Source organism: Podarcis gaigeae (assembly GCF_964106915.1).
Source record: "Podarcis gaigeae genome assembly, chromosome: 12".
Lineage (NCBI taxonomy): Eukaryota > Metazoa > Chordata > Lepidosauria > Squamata > Lacertidae > Podarcis > Podarcis gaigeae.
In genome coordinates, this window is record NC_139688.1 from 21,713,221 (window position 1) to 21,735,952 (window position 22,732).

Consider the following 22,732-nt stretch of genomic DNA (forward strand, 5'->3'; position numbering starts at 1 on the left):
AAGCCCTGGTGAAATGAATGGGAAGTTCTGCGTGGAGACCTTAAACATCTATAGCTTGACTGTTCGGTGATTAGGTGTTTAGTCAACCACCGAATGCAATTGAATAAGGGCTGACAGAACGTATGTGGAAGAGCTTTGAACTCTGAAGTGCTGATGTTGCTAAATGCTCTCAGATGGCTGTCTTTTTCTTGGACACCACAGGAGTTACATTAGTCTAGTCTTCCCCAACTTGGTGCCTTTCAGATGTTTTGGAGTACGGCAACAGTCCCAGCCAGTGTGGTCAGCATGGATAGCGCCATGTTGGGGGAGGTTGGATGAGATGGACATAAATGGAAGCTACAAGAGGTCAACACGAGATTCGACAGCTTCATAAAAACACACCTTCCCAACATAACCGACACACAGCACATTTCAGAAGGAGGGGAGTCATAGCTCAAGACTCATTTGTATGCAAAAAATAAACAGAGGACTCTCATGTTACAGTAGGAAAGTGGCTATGTCTTTCCCCAAAGGGCGTTTGAAGGAGCCTGGTTTAATCAGCAAAGAAGTGAAGCTAGCAAAAGGTTGAAAGAGAAAACACCTACATGCTCCGATGTGAAGGCAACCAGTCTTGGAATAGCTGCCATTCCTTTCTCTTTAACTTCCGGGAACATCTTGAAACGTGCAATCAACATAGCATACATGTTAGATATGGCACCACCTGGAGTCCACAGTAATACATTGTTACTTCCTCTATTCATAACAGCAGAAAAGCTTTAAGCACAAACTGTACTGGTCATGCAACGTTTTCAAAACAAGAGACATTTCTCATATAGAGGGCCTGGCTTGATCTTAGGTAAGGGAACTCCATTTCCCACCCGCCACGGAGAAAACCCACTGAGCACGTCCTTGAGTTTGCCTACTGTAGATTGGACCTTGGGCTGCATTTTAGAACAGGGCTGGGGAACCTCAGGCCCAGGAGTGAAAAGTAGCCCTCCAGACCACTCTGCCTGGCCCTTGGGACTCCCCCCAGGCCATGTGTTCCTGAACTGAGATTATAGGTAAAAAGGTAAAGGTAAAGGATCCCTGGATGGTTCAGTCTAGTCAAAGGCGACTATGGGGTTGTAGCGCTCATCTCACTTTCAGGCTGATGAAGCCAGCGTTTGTCCACAGACAGCTTTCCAGGTCACGTGGCCAGCATGACTAAACTGCTTCTGGTGCAACGGAACACCGTGACAGAAACCAGAGCGCATGGAAATGCCGTTTACCTTCCCGCCACAGCTGTACCTATTTATCTACTTGCACTGGCATGCTTTTGAACTGCTAGGTTGGCAGGAGCTGGGACAGAGCAACGGGAGCTCACCCTGTCATGGGGATTCGAACCGCCGACCTTCTGATTGGAAAGCCCAAGAGGCTCAGTGGTTTAGACCACAGCGCCACCCACGTTTATTATGCCTATTGCTTCCCTAGACAGAGAATGGAGAGATGCGGTGTGTGCATGGAAACCTTTCATTATTGCATGGCTGGAATGTAGCCTACCATACTAAGGTAAGAGTTGCATCTGTGGCTTCTTTTCCTTGCCCAGCACTGCCATGCAACCCTCAGAAGGTTGCCCATAAGGAAACATGGCCCTTGGACTTAGAAAGACTCCCCACCCTTGTTTTAAATACTTCCAAATGCCTGTGGCTGCATATTTATTTTGGAAATACCCTGCTTGCCCAATGGCTCTACATACACTGGGTTTGATTCCAGCCTAGTTAGCTGTACTTCTCCCATTGGAATGAATGGGGGGAAACTGTCCCATTGGGAAACTGACTTTCTCTGGTGAGGGACCAGATATTCCTTCCATGTCTGGACACCTCTTTCTTCAGGTCAAATGTCAAGTCCCGTATGGCAGATAACCAACATGATTCCTTTGAGGTGTTGTTGGAGTACAAGTCCCATCATCCTTGACCATCAGCCTCGCTGGTTGGCGCTTATGGGAGTTGGAGTCCAACAATATCTATATGCACAATGGCTGTCCCAACCTGCAGGGTTCACATAGTGTAGGATTTCCCCCAGCAGACTAGTTGGAGAAGGCTGCCCCAAACTATTTTGAGAGGCTGCTTTTGCCTGAGAAGCAAAATAACCAAACACAAATTTACAGGGCAACTTGGATTTAAGGACAGGAGAGAGAGTACATATTCCTTGTTATTTGTGTTTCTATTCCTATTTACTAAAGGGCTCAAGAGAGCACCACTACCTCATTAGTAAATATTAAATAAAATAGCTGTAATTCCTTTCTTTCATTTCAGAACACTTCAAAAATATTTAATGTAACAGAAGAACCGGGCAAATGTCTCTTCTGATTAATTTCCCCACTTTGGCTGTTTACAAAGCAGAAGGAAGTATTCAGCAGGGACAGATATTAATGTCTTTAATAATCATGTCTGTGGACTGCCATAAATATGCATTTTTTATGTACCCAAGAAAGGATACTCAGGATTATGAGTGAACGAGAGCCCTTCTGAATCTTGCAGACTGCAAAGTACATCATACATTACAGACATAAATAGGTTTTTTAAAAAAAGATCACTCACCAGGTGAAAATATCCCATCACCAGCACCTCCTGGCCAACCAATGATTTCTCTCATTTTCCTTAAGGTGACATATTCCAAAAGTACAAACACTGGAGCAATTTCATAGGTGAACCTGAAACACAGCAGTGCCCATATTTTATTGACCTGGTTAAGATATAAACAGAACACTCTACCCCCACATGATTTAACTACAGTTGTACCTCAGCCTAAGAACAATCCTGTTAACAAACAATTTGGGCAATGCACTCCGCAAAACCGGAAGTAGGTGTTCCAGCTAGCGAACTTTGCCCTGGAAGACAAATAGAAGCCGACAGTGGAAGGGCACCAGTGGCAAGAAGCCTCATTGGGGAAAGCACGCCTCAGTTTAAGAACGTTTTTGGTGTAAGAATGGACTTCTGGAATGAATTAAGTTCGTAAACCGAGGTACCACTGTATAACATAGCCTCCTTTAGTGGAATGGGATGTTTTAGTCCCGCCTTTTAAAAACATGAATGTGTTTTAGATTTTTCTCTGCTTTGCTTTGTGCTGGTTTTTAATGCATGTGCTATTTATGTATTTGTTGCAAGTCGCTTAAAAAGAAGTGATGAATAAGTTTAATTAACAACAACAGGCATTACAAGACTGATACAAGTGTGAGATGTAAATAGAGGGCAGATTAAGGAACTGAAACCTACAAATTACCAGTTCACACAATCCCAGAGGAAATAAAAAGATTTACCTCTATCTAGTGAGGCTTAGTGATGTAGGAAATAAAGGTTTTGACTTGGCTCAGGGAAAACCATGTTCTAATCCTCACTCAGCAATGAAGCTCATGCTGCAACCTTGAGACAGACACTATCTCTTAGTCTAACCTACCTTACAAGGATGTTGTAAGGTTTAAAGGGGCAGGGAAGAGAAACAGGCTGTATGCTCATTGGCGGAGAAGCAGAATAGTAATACATTTATTCACGTAAAACACAAAATAATTCTCTGTTGCATTTCTTGAAAGTTGCTAAGTTTTGAAACTGTAATTTTTTTCAATGGGAAACAACATGACTGCAGTGATTGTAATAGCCAGACTAAATTTTTCAAAAGATATCTGGACTCAATACTAAGCTTAGACAGACCCCATAATTAAAAGCACCAGCAAATTCACATACTTACATATTAGTGTTGGCCGTAGAAGTTAGCCAGTCTGCAGCCAATCCGACCATATCCAGTCCAGTTGAAAGCTGATTGAAATATCGGGGATGTCCTGCATAGCATTGAAAAAGTGGATGGCATTTTTTTGTTTCCAGCGAATCATGTTTTCTTAATCACTTTATTGAAACGTTAACTGTATATTTCACTGCACTGGAAAAGCGATCAAAGCATGAGACACGAATGCCACATTGCTGAACTTCTTGCTACCTACATTTGCACCATATACCTGCCACGCATTGACCCATGTAATCCATCTAGCCTTCAATGTGCCACAAGCAGAAAGGAGACATTTAAAGGGCGAACGACCTGAGAGAACTGACTGGTTTTGCCTGATGTCAAATTCTTAGACTTAAGCAGTGACTCAACCCCTGTAGTCATATAACTCTATCCAAAGAAAACCTGAGTACCAGACCTGATGTGAAGAGACCCTAACTGTTCCTGGACCAGGACCAAACAGATGAGACTCCTGTTGGCTGTAAGCAACCCTGCAGGCCTCCAGCCAGCAGAGGGCAGGGTTGAGACTAACAGATAGGGGGAAACACACTTTGTGGCTTCCTCTCAATCTCCCAAGCTCCACCCTTTCCTGTTCCTTGTGTGCTCTCTCTCTCTCTCTCTCTCTCTCTCTCTCTCTGCTGTAGAATGCAGCCCTGAGAAACTCAAGTCTGCGGTGTAGGCTTAGGATCTGTAGACATCTTAGTAATAATAAAAAAATGTTTGCCAATAAGACCTCTTTGTGTTTTATTTACTCTTTTAAGTAATGCTAGTTTGTGTGAATGAGACAGAATGGGTGGTGGTGGGACTGAACAGCTCCAGCTTCCAAGCTTTTAAAATCTGCTGTATATGAACCATTAAAAAAAAAACACCCCAAAAAACCCCACCAAGAACTCAGGGACACACTGATCATCTAAACTGCCAAGCACGAACCCTCTGAGAAGTGCCACACCATCTGTCCCAAGTCTTCACCTCCCGCCCCCAACAACCCTTGCTAAAGACACACCTAAGGAGCCATCTGCATGACTCCCAGTCTTACTCCCAGTCAGGATGCTTCCTGCCCTTTAAAATTCACAGTCCTTGGAGAGGAGGCAGAACTTGGCACAAACAGCAAGCAAGACACAGGGCGCTTCCAGAAAACCTTTTCATTGAGTATTCCGCTGGATTTGTTTTTAGGGAGATTAGATGATGTTGGCTACAGTGGTACCTTGGTTTGCATACGTCTTGGTTTGCACACGTTTTGGATTACAAACATGTCAAACCCAGAAGTGCATGTCCCGGTTTGCAACCTTTTTTTGGATTACAACCCATTTTTGGGGGGGATTACGAACAAAAATTTTTGGGAGGCCCCATTGGCGAAAGCGGACCTCAGGAACGGATTATGGTTGTAAACCAAGGTACCGCTATACTTAATGAGCATTAATTCTTATTTTTTTGCAGGGAAGTTAAACAACATTATATCAAGACAAGTGGTATCCCACACTTTCCAGGGGACCTGTTGTGCAAGACCTACCAACTATAACTGTGTGACCTGAATTTGTTGATATGTGATTGCCTATAGTCTGTGATTGCCTATTGCCAGGGCAACCTGGGAGCTGTCCATTGTACCTGTGTTGCTTCCTTGCTTGCCAGCGCGTGGAAGAACGAGCTCCATTGGCCGTGACCCTGTGAGGTGTTGTGGCCAAGGGAGCTTGTTTCTGGGCTGGTGGGTTCCTTCACCCTATGAGCTCATGTGATGCCCCTGGGGGCCCCTCCTCTCCCTTCTGGTAAAAGATGCCTTCAAACAGAGGGACTGCCCTCTGTAAAACAGGATATGTAGTCAGCCTACTTTCCTTGTATTCCCCAGCATGCAAGTGTTCCTCCCAAAATGCAAAGGGTATGTTCATGCATGTGCAGGCGTGCATGCACACACAGCATTGGAAGGCCCTGCTCCATCCTATTTCCCTGTCACTATTTGAAAAATCATATGTAAGGAGGCAGCCAGAAAATGGCTGACCAGGTAGTGCTGGAAGAACGATGTGCTAGCACAGAACTTGTGCTTGACAAATATCCCCTGACCACCTGTGGAGTACAACTGTATTATTTCCCACACCATGCTGTTCCGTTGCACAAAGTGGGTCTCCCTTGGGCCTCAACATTAACGGGGAACATTAATTGGCCAATTAGGCTGGTCTTTTGTCAAAGTCACCTTGGAATGTTCTTTAAGACACATGCAAACACAAGAGGCTAAAACTGGTTTGCTCAAGCGCAGAGAGAGAGTGTGAAAAGAGAACTGAAAATGAGTAATCCAGGTCTTGGTAGGTAAGTGGCAGGTGGCGGAGAAGTAAACAGGCTGTGATGACCTGGGATTTGGACTCGGATGCTGAACCTGAGGAATCCCAGCCTGCACAGGATTCCCCTGTGCTGAGCTGGTGCTGGGGCATGAGCCTGAAGGGTCCTTACCTGTGCTCGATCCTCAGGTGCAGGCACCAGCTGAGTCTGCTCTGGGTCCTGAGGTGATAGAGGACCCATTGCCTGCAGGTGCTCCACTCTCAGCCCCAGCAGAGGAAGCTGAGGTTGCCTCTGGGTCCGGTAACCCTCCAGCCTCTCCTGAGCTGCAGAGGCTCAGGGCAGAGAGGCAGAGGGAACTAAGTTCCCGCAGGAGGAGTGCTCGCCTCCATGCCAGGAGAGGCAAGTCACCTGTGGACCGGGGCTGCCCTATGCCTCGGGGCAGATAAAAGCCAGCCAGCCCCAGCCCCAAGTTGCGGGAGCAACATTGTTGGTAGCCAGTTCCTGCCTGAACCCTGTCCTGCTTTCCTGCCAGAGCGCCTGACGTCACCCGACTCCCTGCCCTGCACCCAGCTTCAGCTTTGACGGACTGCCTCCATACTGCACCTTCGACCTCGGACTGGACTCGGACCTCACCTCACGGTTAACCCACGGGACCAGCACACAGGCAGTACAATGAAGCTGTAATGCCTGTGCTGTTATGAATAGGCAGGTTGCCACAAAGACCTTATGCCCCAATCCAGAGGAAGCTAGTGACCTAGTGGCAACCCCATGCATACCTACTGTATCCAATTATTGTATCCAATCATATCCAATTAGTATCTATGAGACTTAAGCTAGACTAATCTTCTCTGCCTACGAGAAGAAACGCCATGGTGCATCTGCAGCAGCACAACTGGACGCCTTCATCTGCCCCAGCTGCAACAAAATTTGTCTCTCCCATATCAGTCTCTACAGCCACAGCAGGCGCTGCCTGCAACCTTCCAACAGCTTGACCTCACCCACAAAGGCACACTCCTCCAATGTCTTCCAAGACAGACAGATGCCAACCAAGTCTGTAGTGCTTTCTCTTCCACTACAAAGAGCCCCTTTCAAGGCTGACCTTCGTATCCTATTACTCAGGAAAGGGTGGATATTTGCAAAGCTATTCTCAGGGGTGGTGATCCTTGGGACTGGTAGGAAGGGAACCCGCACGGTAGGTGGAGCCAGAGCCAGAGCCAGAGATGGGTGGAGTCAACTCTTTCCAGTTTTGTCCCCATCCACTTCCCTGCTAAGTTCTTCAAGGGGAAACACTGAGATGGAGGAACAGGAAGTTGACAGGCAGGGCCAGCCTCTGGACTGCATGTAAGTAGGACGATGGGCAGGTGGGAGCTGGCTGAGCTTAGTAGGACAGTGGCCCATTAGCCCCAGTGCACCAGCCTCCATTGACTACTGCAGAGATCTGACATAAGCCAAGGTGAATGGTTAGATACTCTCGGCACACAGTGTAAAAAAATGTGCATACTGCCAGAAGCAAACCAGGGAGCGCAACTGGGCTATGATCCTGCTCTACAAAATACTTATCCTGTTCTACGAAATACTTATCAAAATGTTTAATCTGGACCTGAGCACAAAAATGGATTTCTGGAACCAGTTTTCTATCTAACCACAGCTCAAGAAAAGCTTGAAATGATAAGCCGAGGTTTGCATTTCCTTCTCCTCTTTAAAGTCAACTTCACGGTACCTTGTAGCAACAGCCCTTTGGAAGACCTTTGCTCACATGCCACATGTTGTCAATGAACGCTATATTTCAGAGGCAGAAGCAGGCCTATGAGCTGAGGAGCTTGCTGCGGCTTGTAATAACCTCTAATGATTACAAGAGACAGGGCAAAATGAGCAAATGGAACTCTCTGCCGACTGCTTTGCGCCGTGAGTGAAGGGGCTGAGGATGGCATGCAGATTGCCCAGACACCAGAAAATACAGATCATTTCTCCCTTGTCAGAACACACAGTTATGAAGCCCTGAATCTCCTGGTAATTGTGATTTTAAAAACAAAAACAAAGAAACAACAACAAATAAACGTAATTCAAGTCAAAGTCTTCAATGTGTCAGAATGATGCATGAGAAAATAGTCGGTGGCTTGATAAGTCCATTTACAGGGCTTCTCGTTGTTTCGATTTGCAGATCTTTCGCAGCCCTTTCAGAGAGGTTTTGAAACATAAAGGAAATGTTCCCGAAGTTCAGTAGGGCCACGGAACACCCTTGCCTGGCTACATCCAAAATAAAGCCCTATCTAGGTTTCGATACCAGCAAAGAGAGAGAGAGAAAGATTAAGAGGTGCTTCAATAGCATTGGATGATTACGAAAGCAGGCGAGGAACACCTGTTCCAACCCAGGCAAAAAGAACATCGCTGCCTGCCTCCTGCCTGTGAGGTGGGAGATACAGAGGAGCTATTAAAGAAAGGCATACAAAAACCTAAGAGGGAAATTATCAGTCTCCAGCAGTCTTGTATCAGTCAGGCACACACTCCACACAAATAATTCAGCCCTGTCCGTCATCCATGGTACGGTCACACAAAGGCTCAGAAATCAGGTTGTGTGGGTGAAGCAAAAGGAGGGAAATTAGGGGTGGAGGAAGCAGCAGCAAAACTCATTATTCTCTTATAAATGGAGTCTCTGCCTCACCCTTCTGAGGCAGCTACTTTCGCTTAAATGATGTTGACTGGATAGAAGCGCCTAGCAGCTGCAAAAGAGCACTGGCTCTGCTATTTGGCCTTTTTCTTTGTTATTTTTTTTTAAATATAATAATAGCAATATGTCTCCTTCCACCAAGGCAGGGGTAGGCAACGTGAAACCCTCCCATCCTTCCTAGCCCTTGGCCATGCTATGCCAGGTGGAAGGCACATGTCGGCTACTAAGAAATTTTGCTTTATGTTATTACAGTTATGTCCCACCATTTATCCAAGGAGCTTGAGGTGATGTGTTTATCCTTGTAGCAACCCCAAGAGGCAGGTTAGGCTGAGAGGCAGTGACTGGATCAAGGTCACCCGTGAGCTTCGTGATCAAGAGATTTGGACTCTCATCTTCCAGGTCCTATTTTGATACACTAACCACTACACCATACTGGCCCTTAAGTTCAAGGTGGCCTAGATGGTTTGGCAACCACCCAATGACCCTGTGAGGAAGATTAGAGTGAGAGAGACCCCATGGGTCTCCCTGGTCCCAGTCCGACAGGGTGTGCTCCTACATGACATGGAACCCAGGCCAGCTAAACATTTGCTTGATATGCAGCCTGCACGTTTTTCCTTCGTTAATAACTATGCACAGGGAAGGTTGCACACACAGGAAGGTCAGGCTGACTTCTTCCCTTCCCAGCATGATGAAAGCCAAAATACACTGTATTTGAATATCAGTTGTTGGGAATCAAAGGTAGCTAGAGAGCTGTTGCACTCATGCCCTGATGGAGGGATTCCCCCCAGATTCTGGCTGTCCACTGTGAGAACAGAGTGCCAGGCTAGATGATTCACTGGCCTGATCCCCCTGCAGATCCACCCATGGAGAGCCAGTGTGGTGTAGTGGTTAAGAGCGGTAGTCTCGTAATCTGGGGAACCGGGTTCGCGTCTCCGCTCCTCCACATGCAGCTGCTGGGTGACCTTGGGCCAGTCACACTTCTCTGAAGTCTCTCAGCCCCACTCACCTCACAGAGTGTTTGTTGTGGGGGAGGAAGGGAAAGGAGAATGTTAGCAGCTTTGAGACTCCTTAGGGTAGTGATAAAGTGGGATATCAAATCCAAACTCTTCTTCTTCTTCTGGCAGTGAGAACAGCAGGCAACAGTTTAACAGAAGACCACAATAGAAACCATTGGCGTAAAAATGGATAGAACTGTGCTGCAAGTGTATTTTCCAGTATAATCTATTTCAGAGGCAGTAATGAGGGGGTGAGGAACACGTCATCTTCCAGATGCTGGACTACAGCTTCCATGATCGGGCACCGGGCACGCTGGGAGCTGGCTCCAACAATATCTGGAGGGCCACAGTTTCCCCACCCCTGCTATGGGCCCTCACTTGCCCTTACTTCACCTAGCCAACAACGACCCTGCAACAACATTGGAACAGCAGGAGATGGGAAATTAGTATCACTTTCACATGCATTCTTTTTAGATTCCAGGTTAAAATCCAGTACCAAGTTTGAGGACCATTACCTATATCTATCTATCATCTATCATCTATCTATCTATCATCTATCTATCTATCTATCTATCTATCTATCTATCTATCATCTATCTATCTATCTATCTATCTATCTATCATCTATCTATCTATCTATCTATCTATCTATATCTATCTATATCTATCTATCATCTATCTATCTATTTGTTGATTTTCATAGGAGGGAAATCTTTAGAAGAGTACAAACATACAGGAAGAAGAAGAAGACAACAACAGAAAGGCAAAAGGTGGAAAGACAGTGGTACCTCGGGTTAAATACTTAATTCGTTCCAAAGGTCCATTCTTAACCTGAAACTGTTCTTAACCTGAAGCACCACTTTAGCTAATGGGGCCTCGCCTCCCGCTGTTGCTGCACCGCTGAAGCACAATTTCTGTTCTCATCCTGAAGCAAAGTTCTTAACCCGAGGTAATATTTCTGGGTCAGTGGAGTCTGTAACCTGAAGCGTATGTAACCCGAAGCGTATGTATCCCGAGATACCACTGTACTGCAACAGAAGCCATAAAGCAGGAGAAAGAAAAAATAGGATTATATGGGAGCAGCTCAGCAGTTTCCAACTCAAATGAACTCCAGGAGGGGCTGTGATCTTACCATGGCTGAGAATGAGTGGTCCTCCAGATGCTGTTGGGACTCCAACTCCCATCAACCCCAGTCAGCATGGCCAATGGCCAGTGGTCATGGGAGCTGTAGTCCAGCATTGTCTGGAGGACCACAAGTTCCCCATTCTTGATGTAGGGGGGAAGGGATAAAATCACCAGAACTGGCTATTCCTCTTCCACAAAAACTGCCTTCCTGGAACAGGCCAAAGGACAACATAGTTCAGCCAACATGCTCTGCAGAACCAAAAAGCAAGACACCTCCCATCGTGTAGTAGGGCTATCATTTTTGGCTATTACTTTTCAGCATCAAACGCAGCCACCATCCTCACAGCTTCGGATGGGGAATTTCATTGCTTGGAAAGCGGGAACCAGGGAGACTGACAAGGCCAGGCCTTCTCGAGCGGAAGGTTTGGTTCGAATCCGGCTTGGAATTTGCAGCCCGAAAGAACGACTTCAGAAAGCCAAGCTCACAGCAGCGCCCCCTGGCGGCGTGACGTTTATCTCCTGCTTTTGACAGACACCGATTCCACGGAGCAATTCTACACGTGCTTTACTCCGAAACGAGTCCAATTTGCCAAGGACGTGCAGCGGGCCCGTTCACATGCGGTGCTAGGCCTTTGTTCTGGTTCTTGCTCGTCCCCCACTGCATCTGCCGCTTATGTTGCCGCTTATGTTCTCCCCCACCTTCCTTCCCTTTGACAGCAAAAGCCCGCAATACATGGTTTAAATCGGATTGATTGCTCTTTATAATGCATTTACTGTAGTACGAACTCTGCTCACAGCCATCCCCCGCCAAACCAGAGACAGACCCGGATGAAGAAGCCACTCTACTTCACACAACCACTCAGGGCTTTTATAACTCGGGAGTAGCTGAATTTCCATGAACTGCACATTCCGTCCTCCCTGCCTATTGGTCACATTGGCTAGGACTGATGGAAGTTGGAGTCCAGCCGCGCATACACTCCTCTAAAATTCATCTGGTGAAGGGCATCCAGCGCAAACCCGGTTTTGTCCCCTAGCGAAACTGAAATGACAGTCCACGTGATTTCACTGGCCAATTACAGCCAAGCAGCCAATTCCTTTCCTAATCCAGTCTATATATCGTCTGCCATTTGCGGTAAATTATATATATATGGATATTGAATTTTCAGGCTCTTCATGCATCTGATGGAACGGGTTGGAGCGCTTGGCAATGTGATCCTGCGCATAAATCTCATTGAATTCTATGGAGTTTTGTACTGCGCTTTGTTTTACAATCGCTTCCTACACAATTGAATCATGTCGCTTTTGTATTTCCTCCCCAAGTTTCGCATTCAGGGTTGCAAACAAAGCGCAGTACAAAACTGGCATCCCTTACCAGGGAGAAAACCCCATCGAACTCAGCTCACCTGACTTCCGATTAAACAAAGAAGAGCGCAGCCGAAGGCAAGAAGTATGTTAAGTTTATGGGGCTTGTGGGACAACAACGTAAATCTCTGAAATACATCTTGATCGAGTTAAATCCAGTTGAGACCAGCGATGGGACGAATCCTATTGAAAACTCAGAGGGCCTTACTCCGGAGTAACTGAGCTGCCACAAGCCTGATTTCTCGAAAGCCAATCCCTCTGATATTGAATTTTCAGGCTCTTCATGCATCTAATGGAGCGGGTTGGGGCGCTTGGCAATGTGATCCTGCGCATAAATCTCATTGAATTCTATGGAGTTTCCTCCCAAGCCATTAGGCGCCAGGCAAAAACTTTCCTCTCATAACCAGGCTTTTGGTCTTTAATGATCCTTCCAGAAGCGGGTGGAGTCGAATCATAGATTAAGAGTCTCCTGCGCTACCGACTGAACCATGTTAGTATCGCAGGGGATCGTATTTTCGAGTGTTTCTCTCGTTCTCTGCTACAGAATCGAACAAACCTTCTACGTGGCGCATCGGAGAGATAGACTTGGTGCAATCCCCTCCCTGCTGCGCTCATTTTGGGGTCTTTTCGCTCTCTCTGAGCCAGCCACGTCGGTGCATCCCCTTGTGTGTGTTGTTGTTTAGTCGTGTCCGACTCTTCGTGACCCCATGGACCAGAGCACGCCAGGCACTCCTGTCTCCCACTGCCTCTCGCAGTTTGGTCAAACTCATGCTGGTAGCTTTGAGAACACTATCCAGCCATCTCGTCCTCTATCGTCCCCTTCTCCTTGTGCCCTCCATCTTTCCCAACAGCAGGGTCTTTTCCAGGGAGTCTTCTCTTCTCATGAGGTGGCCAAAGTATTGGAGCCTCAGCTTCAGGATCTGTCCTTCCAGTGAGTACTCAGGGCTGATTTCCTTCAGAATGGATAGGTTTGATCTTCTTGCAGTCCATGGGACCATAATTCAAAAGCATCAATTATTCGGCAATCAGTCTTCTTTATGGTCCAGCTCTCACTTCCATACATCACTACTGGGAAAACCATCGCTTTAACTATACGGACCTTTGTTGGCAAGGTGATGTCTCTGCTTTTTGAGATGTTGTGCGTACACTTACACATATGATCACAGTCCTTCCTTGATATAACAGACTCCTTGTACCTCTGCTAACGCACCTGTCCATCCTCCTCCTAGGATGGAGTCCTTCATTCCCACGTGCAGTGTCGCTCGGTGACTCACCACAAGCTGCTTGGCTCGCAGCAAGAAATGCGAAGAGTCCTGCAAGAAAGTGTCTCGCTGCCTTTTCCAGCCCTGGTTGCGCGCGTCCTACTTGGCTCATTTGTCTTCCTCGCCAGCTCTCTCCTCCCCCAAAACACGCGCGGGCGGGCCCGCCTGCCATATCCGCGCACCGCGATCCTCAGTATAACAGGATCCTTCTGAAAAGGCTCCCGGGAGGCGCAAGCAGGCAGGTAGTGGCTGCCCGCCCGCTCCATCTTGCTCCAGGCGCTCTAATGAATAAGATCCCCTCCGGGACAGGCGATCGTTAGGAAACGCGTTGAGAAAGGGAAACGCGCAAATGGGATGTGACGATCGCCGCTCGGGTAACTGCTCTCATTTCGGAGCGTTTGGAGAGGCGCCAATCGCGGATCGTGACCCTTCAGAACCTGCTCGCTTTATAACGCAGCCTTAAAGTACACGAGACATCCGACAGATCCAGTTGTGCGCATCAGATTCAATACCCAGTGGCAAAAGCCCCCCCCCCCCCAGCCACTCCAAATTAATATATCTTTCTTTAGGCTCGGCTGTTAATACGCGCAACCGTGATTGCGATCCACAAAACGCTTAAACCGGAGTAGCCAGGTTGGCAGCCGTGGGATTAGAGAGACCCAGATGGGGAGAGAACAAAAGACCACCAACCCCAGCCCCACCCTCTCAATCGACGCAATCCTCAATCGCCCGTACGATCCCAGAGCGACTGACTACAAATGAGAGCTACGCTTTCCTAGATCCACTTGACCTCTTCCTGCTTGCGCACAACACAGAATCATTCGGAGTCACTGGGAAGACATTCAAACTGATTTCAACCGCGCTTCCTTCCAAGAAACTCGGCTCTATAGCCTTTCAGCCGTCGGATCCTTTATTTATTCCGAAGTGACTCTCCTTTCTTTCAAAGAAGACGCTTACAAAAGAATGTTCAGGGTTGTTTACTGGTGGTTTGGCCGATTGTGGACAGAAATACAAATGTCATACGCAAAACAGAATTTGCTATTTGATTGCCGCAAATCTTGGGTCTGTTAATCTTGTTGACGTTTCCCCCTGTATTTTTAATATTCATGTTTAGGCAGAACTAAGTGCTCCTGAGTTGAATGGAAAGGACTCCTTAGGGACCGTGTTTAGGATTTCAGCCGAAGTCAATAAACGAATCGGGTCGAAACAAACATGGCTCAGCCTCAGGGCCGTAAAGTTGACGGTTTGGGGCACTGAATGAACCGAAAGATGGTTCCTTCCTAAGAACACAGTCGCTCGAAATAAACACAAACTCACAGGTGCACCTTCTTTTCAACAGAACAATTAGGAAGGGGACACAAGCAAGAAGGACTACTAAAATCAAATTTAAAATATTTAAATCATTTTTTCCCAAAACTGCTCCTAAGGAAAATCATCTATATCTATATCTATATCTATATCTATATCTATATCTATATCTATATCTATATCTATATCTATATCTATATCTATATCTATATCTATATCTATATCTATATCTATATCATCTATGAGAGGGAGATGGAATAGACACTGTATTAAAATGATTAAATTGGAGTTAGGTAATAATACCTATATATGTAGTGTGCGGGTCCTACATTTAATTTATACGCGGCTCGGTTTTTCAGTCACTTGACAACATAACGCTCCTAATTGCTGGTTTTTAACCGGCCACGCTTCTCTCTAGGTATCCCGGGAAAGGGCGGACGCTCTGGTAGGAACCTCATTTGGAAGAATTTACACCCGTTGAAGGAATCGAAATAATATACTAAGGAGCGCGTGATGGAAATGATCGATAATGGCTAACAAATCATTTTGATTGGGAGGTTGTCACCCCCAAGACGTTGTGAGGCGCTTCTCCCGTTACATCCTCCACACCCGGCGGGCGGGGGGAGAGCTCAGCTCCCGGTACATCCCCCTGGCAGTTAAATGATGTTCTGGACGTGCTCCGATTATCTGCTCGCGTTTCTTTGGGAACATCGGTCAGAATGGGCAGACGAGACTCTGCCGGCTTCGCTGCTTTCAATGCTTTCGCCAACGTCCCATCGCCTTTAATGTCACTTTCCTTGGGGGGGGGGGGTCGCGAAATCCCGGCTCCGTAAAAGCCGCGCCCTGCCTCTTGGGTTGCGCGGCGTTTTGACTACACGCGCGCACTATTTACGCTTTCTCCCTCTCTATACCCACGCCTTATACGTAAATGTGTGTATGTGTGCGCGTGTGTGGCCGACACTAGAAAACCCACCCCCACGTCTGTATCGCCTAACTCTTTAATTTCCAATGTGTTTACAGCGATGCCTATAAATACACGCATGCAGACATAACGCTCAACGCGTGTCTTCTCAAAAATAAGCCCCACTGGTTTTAAAGAGGCTTACTCCCAAGGTTCTAGATTTGTCTATTCAGAAGCAAGCATTGAGTTCAGTTGGGTTTATTCCCAGGTATAAGATTGCGGTCTTAGCCGTCCCTTCCTCCGTCACGTTTCTGGATTTGTTATTAAGTTAAGGCTCCGGTCAGATACACGCTTGAGGATGAATCCCTCTGAAACAAACGGGCCTTACTTCCAAGAGACGATGTTTGGGATCCGACTGTCAAAGGCTAACCCACACCACCCTGAAACCAATGGCACGTTTTAAGGCGCCGCCTTTAACTGGTGTTATGGATTGCATCCAAAACGAGGCACTTTAAGGCACGAAACAATCTCATCTCCGCTGATAGATGGCAAGGTCGTAAATCAGCACGTCAAACGCTAATGCAACCAATCGTGACGTCTGGGTCTGAGTTTTCTTGACAGGGATTATTATTATTATTATTATTATTATTATTATTATTATTATTATTATTATTATTAAAAAACACGATCAAGCCCTAAAAGGTACAGGGAGGGAGGGAGGGAAAGAATCGAAGGCAAAAACCATCATTCACAATGAAAATCACACATGAAACCAGTCCATCAGAAATATGCCATAATAGAAAAGAAAAGAAACTCGAAGCAAAATCAATACAAACCTCACACTCTGTGTTTGTTGATTCTATAGGGTAGTCAAAGGCTGCAACCCTATGGACACTTACTTGGAAGTAAGGCCCGTTGAATACCATAGGATTTATTTCTCTTTGTGTGTGTGTGGATTTATTTCTCTCTCTCTCTCTCTCTCTCTCTCTGTGTGTGTGTGTGTGTGTGTGTGTGTAGGCGGAGGGTGGTGGGTAGTAGGAATCAACGGCGAGAGAATCATCTGGGTCCTGTTTATTCAGAAATGTCCTACCAGGTTCCAAGGTGGGCTTAGTCCCAGCCAGGTAAGCGTGGGTAGAACTGCAGCCCAAAGCTTGTATCTCCATGGCTGTCCACCCTCTTACGCGCATGTGTGTGTGTGTGAGAGAGAGAGGGGGGGGGCGGGGGGAGAGAGAAATCTCTCCGGCACACTATGGATTATTAGCTCATATTTCCAGCAATCAGGTTCCAACCTCTTTTTGAACCGGGCGACAAAGTGGAGCTTAAAAGGCCATTTGGCATTTAATTCACCTTGTTTATTGGGCCGCCGTCCATTTAAGAGAATGAATCAGTTCAGTGCCACTCAGGATGCCCGGACTTGCCATCAGGGGTCAGGACTTTGCTCCAGGCGCCAGAGCTCAATTTACCCGCTGCTTCTTGCCCTGTTGGTTTTGCCCAAACAGCCCAGATTGCTCCCCATGCCCTTCTGGGTGAATTCCTTTCTTCAGGAAGTCTGCCTGAACCCTTCTTTTAGAGGAGCTCCTTCTGTTAAGTGGCACAACACCGCAACCCTATACATGTCTACTGAGAAGTAAGCCTATCTATTTTCAATGTAGCTTACTCCAACGTAAGCAAGTAGGGCCGTAGTAGAGTAAATCCGGTTTGCCTCCAGATTTGCGCTCTGGAAGTCCCTGCTAGGATTTTAAACGTGAAAGAAAGAAGGATCGGGACCTCATTTATGGACCTGGGTATGTTTAGTGATGGTATAATAATAAAAAAAGAAGAAACTATTTTTCCCTTGCTGGCTCAATTTCCATTAAAATAAAAAAAATGGATGGGGACGTCTAAAAGAAGCGACGGTACAATTCTGAGACGGCTTTTACTCTCAGTCATAAGGAAATCTGTAATTTACACTACGCCAAAAATGTGTGTCTTTAATTCAAGAACCTGTTGTCACCACCACAAGCCATCGCTACATGATCTCATAAAACAAAACCAGCTAGTAGTATCTTTTCAGCAAAGAAGCTATGAGTGATCTGCACCGAATAGACAGAGCTCCCCTCTTTACCCTCTTTCAGCGCAGGAATTACTGCTTGTTTGTTCCAAACGTCAGACATTGCTCCTCAGCGCAAGACAATAAATACTAAAAACCGGCCAGGTTTCTCAGCAGATTCCAAAAGCACAAAGAGACGGAGGGTGGGGGCGGGGGCGCCTGTGACTTTAACCTAGAATCATTTTACATTATAACACCCGAAGGTAGCTGTTACCTGTTTTAATGGCATATTTTAGCGCGATCCTGCAGTTCGACAGAATTTCTTCCAATGTCTGGGGTTGATCTGCCAAATCCCAATTATATTCCTGAAGTAGCTCGTTTGGGTAATGGAAATCAATAACTTTGGTTGATCTGTCGAAATTTGTCACCAGGTACTGGAGCAAAATGTCTATAACATCTTGTAGGAAAGACAAAGTAGCTAATTCTCCGTCCGAGGCTGGCAGAAGATCTGAAAGGATGGAAAGCGGTGAAATACGACATTGATTTCATAGTTAGGTTTTGGACACTTTTTCTACTTACGGTGGACCATCGAAATTGGTCTCTTTTATGTTAAATATTATTCAGAGGTACAGACGACTACAAAAGCCAATGAAGCTTTATTTTACAAATGTTCATTTCCTGGTAATATAAATACTGTACTTTTATGTCTCTGTTAGTAAACAAAACCTCGTACTTAGAAGTTGATTTATTACTTGAAAATGGGTCCGTTAAAGATCTCATTGCTCCTACTCATGTTTCTACTTGTACTGGATATTTGAGATTTTTTTTAACAAAATAAAAATAAAAATAAGAGTCATCTACCAAAAAGCAGATTAAATGAAAAAGAAAAATTCAGAAATCAAGGTGCAATTGCCTCACTTTCAAAATAGTAAACATCTTTGTATTTCGTGCATGCCATGTTTTGTAATGAGTTCCCATCACTAATTTCTCCTTAATTCTGACATTTATGTCGTCAATTACCAATATGTCTCACCCCGCCGTTAAGGCTTAAATTGTTCTTAGTCGCTGTCCCTCCAAGTGGTGCTGAAACCACCATAAGGTAGTTAGGAAAAGAATCTACGGTATCAGTCTCCAATATTTTCAAGCGCTGACTAATTGAGAATGTCGAACCAGCGCCTGTGATTCCGAGGAAAGCCATTTATCGGTTTAATACATTGCCACTCGGCGTAGAAGGTTTCGGAGGGATTTGATGAAGCAGAAAGATTCATATCCTGTCAATAAGCTTTTTGGCAAGAGTTTCCAGAATTAACAACCTGATTCCAACTGCTGGATTTCCCTCTCGCCGCACACCCATTCACACATCACGCTTTAAAGTGGGATAACGAACACGCGCTTTAAAGTGGGATAACGACATTTATTGCCTTTAGAACCTAGAATGCTAACGATAATAAATTGTGTCCTGGTATATACACACACGTATTTATGCATTGCTCAGCCTCTGCCTAATCGAAATCCTCTTGGCAAGAGGAAGCCAGGGTGGTCGCACAGAGATGTTTACCAAGCCTCTGTCAATGGCAAAGTTCCCATTGGATTTAATGAACCAGGATTATAATGCTTCCCACCAAAAGGCTTCCTCCTTTGGAACATATACCAGCTGATGAGTGGCTTCCAAAGCATCCAGTCCGGCTGACCCCATTCTGATACCCCCACCCCCACCCCAGTTAGGAGATGGTTACCTGATGCGTGTAAAAACGCATAATTGACATCCTCTTTCTGGCAACCGCAGGGCTTTTTATTGCAGGTGCAAGGGGCCTTCCTGGCGGCCGAGCTCGGGTCCTCCTTAGCAGCCCCCGTTTCCATGGGCTTCTCCCCATCTCCGTACAGCAAAGCTAACAAAGACACAAAGGGCGAAGCCTAAATGGCACAGCGGAGACTCAAAAGCACGGAGTGGGGGACCCAGGACGGTTCGTTCAAGGCGGCTCCATAGACCCATCACCGAGTCTTCAACTTACTCTGGGAAGTCCTCCTCGGATCCTTTGGAAAAGGGAGGGTGCGCGCGCGGGGTGGGGTGGGAGACGGAATGTATTTTTGTTTTGTTTTGTTTCCTATGTAAAACGTCTCCTCCCCCGCCCTATTTTATTAAAGCGTCTTCCTGCGATTTGGTCCCCCCATTTCCTTCTCATCGCTTACCACAGAGTTTGGTTGAAATGCCTCCTGTAAACTTCTGGGCAGCTTGACACCAAGCTTTTGCTGAGGGGGGAGAAACAAGAATATAGGATCAGACGGGTCGTTTCGTGTGGGTTCGATGAGGAAGATGGCCCCCCACGCAAGCACACATAACAGGGTCACTGCAGACCAGACACGATGCTTCCCCCTCGCCGGGGGTTTGCTTAGGATTTAGCGCATGGTATATGGGTTATGTTATGGGTAATGTAAGGGCTGCAATCCTGCGCATACTTAGACGGGAGAAAGCCCCAATGAAATCAGAGGGTCCTTACTTCTGAGTAAGAAGATGCTTAGGATTGCGCTGCGCACGTATTGCTAGCTGCCCCCAAGCCCTCCATATGGGAAGAGGCGCGTTAGAATGAAGCAAGCGGACAAATGCGCGTAAGCAGTCTTGGCGACGCAAGCATATGGATCCTTCAGCAATCCAGGACACTTTGTAAGCGAAAAGCGCTCCCGTCCCCTCTCAGCGACGCAACCTGTGCCCACCCTTCTGCCCACCCCGCTCCTTCCCTTTATTGAGGGCCATTTGTGTTTGGGTAAGTCCTAGCCGGGTAGCAGCATCCTGAGAGATATTCCACTGAGCTGCTTTTCTCCGAGCCGGCCAGGGGCGCTCCGGGTCCCTCGCTGCGCGCAGGTGAGGCGGCCCGCTGCCTCTTCTTTAGGTCCTGGTATTTTGGCCCCTCCAAATGAATCCCTTCTTAGAGGGGCGCCTTCTCCAGGCAGGGACGGGCGGCCCCCTCGATCTTCTCAAGGCGGCCAAAGGCACGAACGATTATAAAACCAGACGACGGTGGCAGCGGTGGGGGGTGGGAAAAAAGTCAGGTCAGGGTCAAGCCAAGCCTTCCAGGATCTGGGCTGGCAACTTTGCGCAGGAGGCAGGTGCTGAAAGATGCGTCGTGGTCTTCCGGGGGGGGGGGGTGTGACTGAGTGGGGGCTCCTACCTGGACCGGGGTTCTCAGGGTCTCCGGATCCATCTTCAGACCCAAAGGACCAAAAACCTGCGCCGGGAGTCGCCATCTGCGGAGCTTGCGAGGAGCCGGTGAAGTGCAGCGAGCGCGCCTGGGCTGTGTGTGCGAAAGACAGAGAGACGCCGGGAGGGCGGGGGAGGGAGGGAGCGTGTGTGTGTGTGTGTGTGTGTGTGTGAATGAGCGTGTGCCGGGGTTGTGGCTGGGCGAGAGGGCCGGGCAAGGCGGGTGGCGATGGCGGCGACGACGGCGCCGGGAGAAGCAGCTGAGCGTGGCGCTCTGGCTGTGCGCTCCAGACAGACACCAGCGCTGGCTGGCTGGCTGGCTGGCTGGGCGGGAGACGAGCGAGCTGCTGCGCTAGGCGCTCTCCATGGTGCTGATCCGCTCGCCCTTCGCTTTCACAGCCAAGCGGACAGAGGAGGCGGGCAGGCGGCGGGGTGTATTTATTTGCGCTCCGCCAGATGATCGCCTCTTTAGCCCCGGGACTTGTGGCGCGGATGGCGAAGGGACGCGCTGCCTGTGCGTCTGATCACGACTCCCTTCCAGGCGGCGGAAAGGGCAGCGCTGGCCGACTCGGGCTCTGGCGACAAACGCGCTGACCCCTCGCGGAAAGAACTGCCTCGCAGGGACAGCGCAGAGGTGTAGGAGACGTGGTGGCCGAGGACTCCGGCTGGTGCGCTCAGACGGGGAATTCAGACATTCGGAAGGGAAGACCTTCGAGATCGGTGCTGGGATGCTGCTTCAGGATCAGCCTGGAAAAGTGAGAGGGGTCCTCTGATCGCGTTCGGATTTCAGGCGGCTCTGTCTGGAAGTGACCTTGCCTATTGGGGAAAACACATTGGATTCCACCCTGCCTGCCGCAGCAGTGTAGATGCCACAACGGACTAGCATCTGATGAAGTGGGCTTGAGTCGCGAAAGCTGATGCCGTAATGGATTTGTCAGTCTTTAAGGTGTGCACAAGACTCTGTTGTTTTTGCTGCAACCTGCTGCTCCTCTGGAAATGGATTCTTCAAGTCTTCTGCGTCATCGTGATGGGGATGGAGTCTGTGGCAGAGCCGTCTCCCAACAAAAGGAGGTGCCAGGAAACAAACTCACTCACACATCACATATGCCCCAGTTATTAAAGATTCCGTGGTGAACCATAACCTTCATAGTGTCACCAGTAGTCTCTGCCTGCAAATAGCAACCCACCAGAACAATCCACAAAGCAGCGACAGCTAGGAAGTAGCAGTCATATTTGAGCAGCCTTTGGGCTGTGACTCTCCTACCACAGACCTTTGGGAACAATGAGTAAAGCAACTCTCTGAACATTTCTGGTTCCTGAAATGTTTAACACCATCCCACCACAGCCGTGCCCAGCTAGAGAGAAACTAAGAAGAGTACAAAGTCAGCTTGCAGTGGAAGCAAAAAGTTGGATGGTTCAAGCCTGGCTGGAACACATCCTTGATCTGTGATAATGCCTGGGTGTGCATCAACTTCTGACTTTTGCATGGCTGGAATGCAGCCTACTGTACAGATATGAGAGTCACATCTTTTATGTCCTCCACTTCTGCCTCTAGCCCCTGCTACTCTTTGCTGCTGGGTCCACAGGAAGTTGCAGGTTCAGGGAATGTGCCCTCAGGCTGAAAAAGGTTCCCCAACCCTGGTTCAAAACAACACCCATATGGCTGATTGTACCATGTAAACTAGCTCTTAGGTCCCCATCTCCTAAACCATGGCTAGACCCCTGGTTCACCTTCCTTTTCTCTCTCTGTTCCCTCTTACCATGGCGACTGTTCCTGAGCTCCTTCAGCCCCAACATCTTGTCTGGCAGATGGGTAAAAGTGCACTGAACAGAAGAACTACTAAGGCTTCCCATGAATTATATTCATTTTCTTCAATTCCACG

The 22,732-nt window shown here is 47.4% G+C and overlaps 1 protein-coding gene across 3 annotated transcripts in view; it reads right to left on the minus strand.

Moving 5' to 3' along the window:
- The window catches only part of GAD2 (glutamate decarboxylase 2), a 40,356-nt gene extending 18,377 nt beyond the window's left edge, over window positions 1-21,979 (minus strand). The window contains exons 1-7 of one of the 3 annotated variants that reach the window (XM_083704938.1): window positions 20,821-21,978; window positions 19,844-19,903; window positions 19,390-19,542; window positions 17,928-18,161; window positions 3,703-3,793; window positions 2,559-2,671; window positions 585-700 (exon numbers count right to left, since the gene is read on the minus strand). In XM_083704938.1, coding sequence (XP_083561064.1) covers window positions 585-700; window positions 2,559-2,671; window positions 3,703-3,793; window positions 17,928-18,161; window positions 19,390-19,542; window positions 19,844-19,903; window positions 20,821-20,896 — 843 coding nt within the window. In that variant the 5' untranslated portion in view covers window positions 20,897-21,978. Of the gene's footprint in view, window positions 1-584; window positions 701-2,558; window positions 2,672-3,702; window positions 3,794-17,927; window positions 18,162-18,966; window positions 19,092-19,389; window positions 19,543-19,843; window positions 19,904-20,820 lie in introns of those variants that run through there. The other 2 variants (XM_083704939.1, XM_083704940.1) reach the window with 2 other exon arrangements.
- Between the last annotated feature and the right edge of the window lie 753 nt (window positions 21,980-22,732).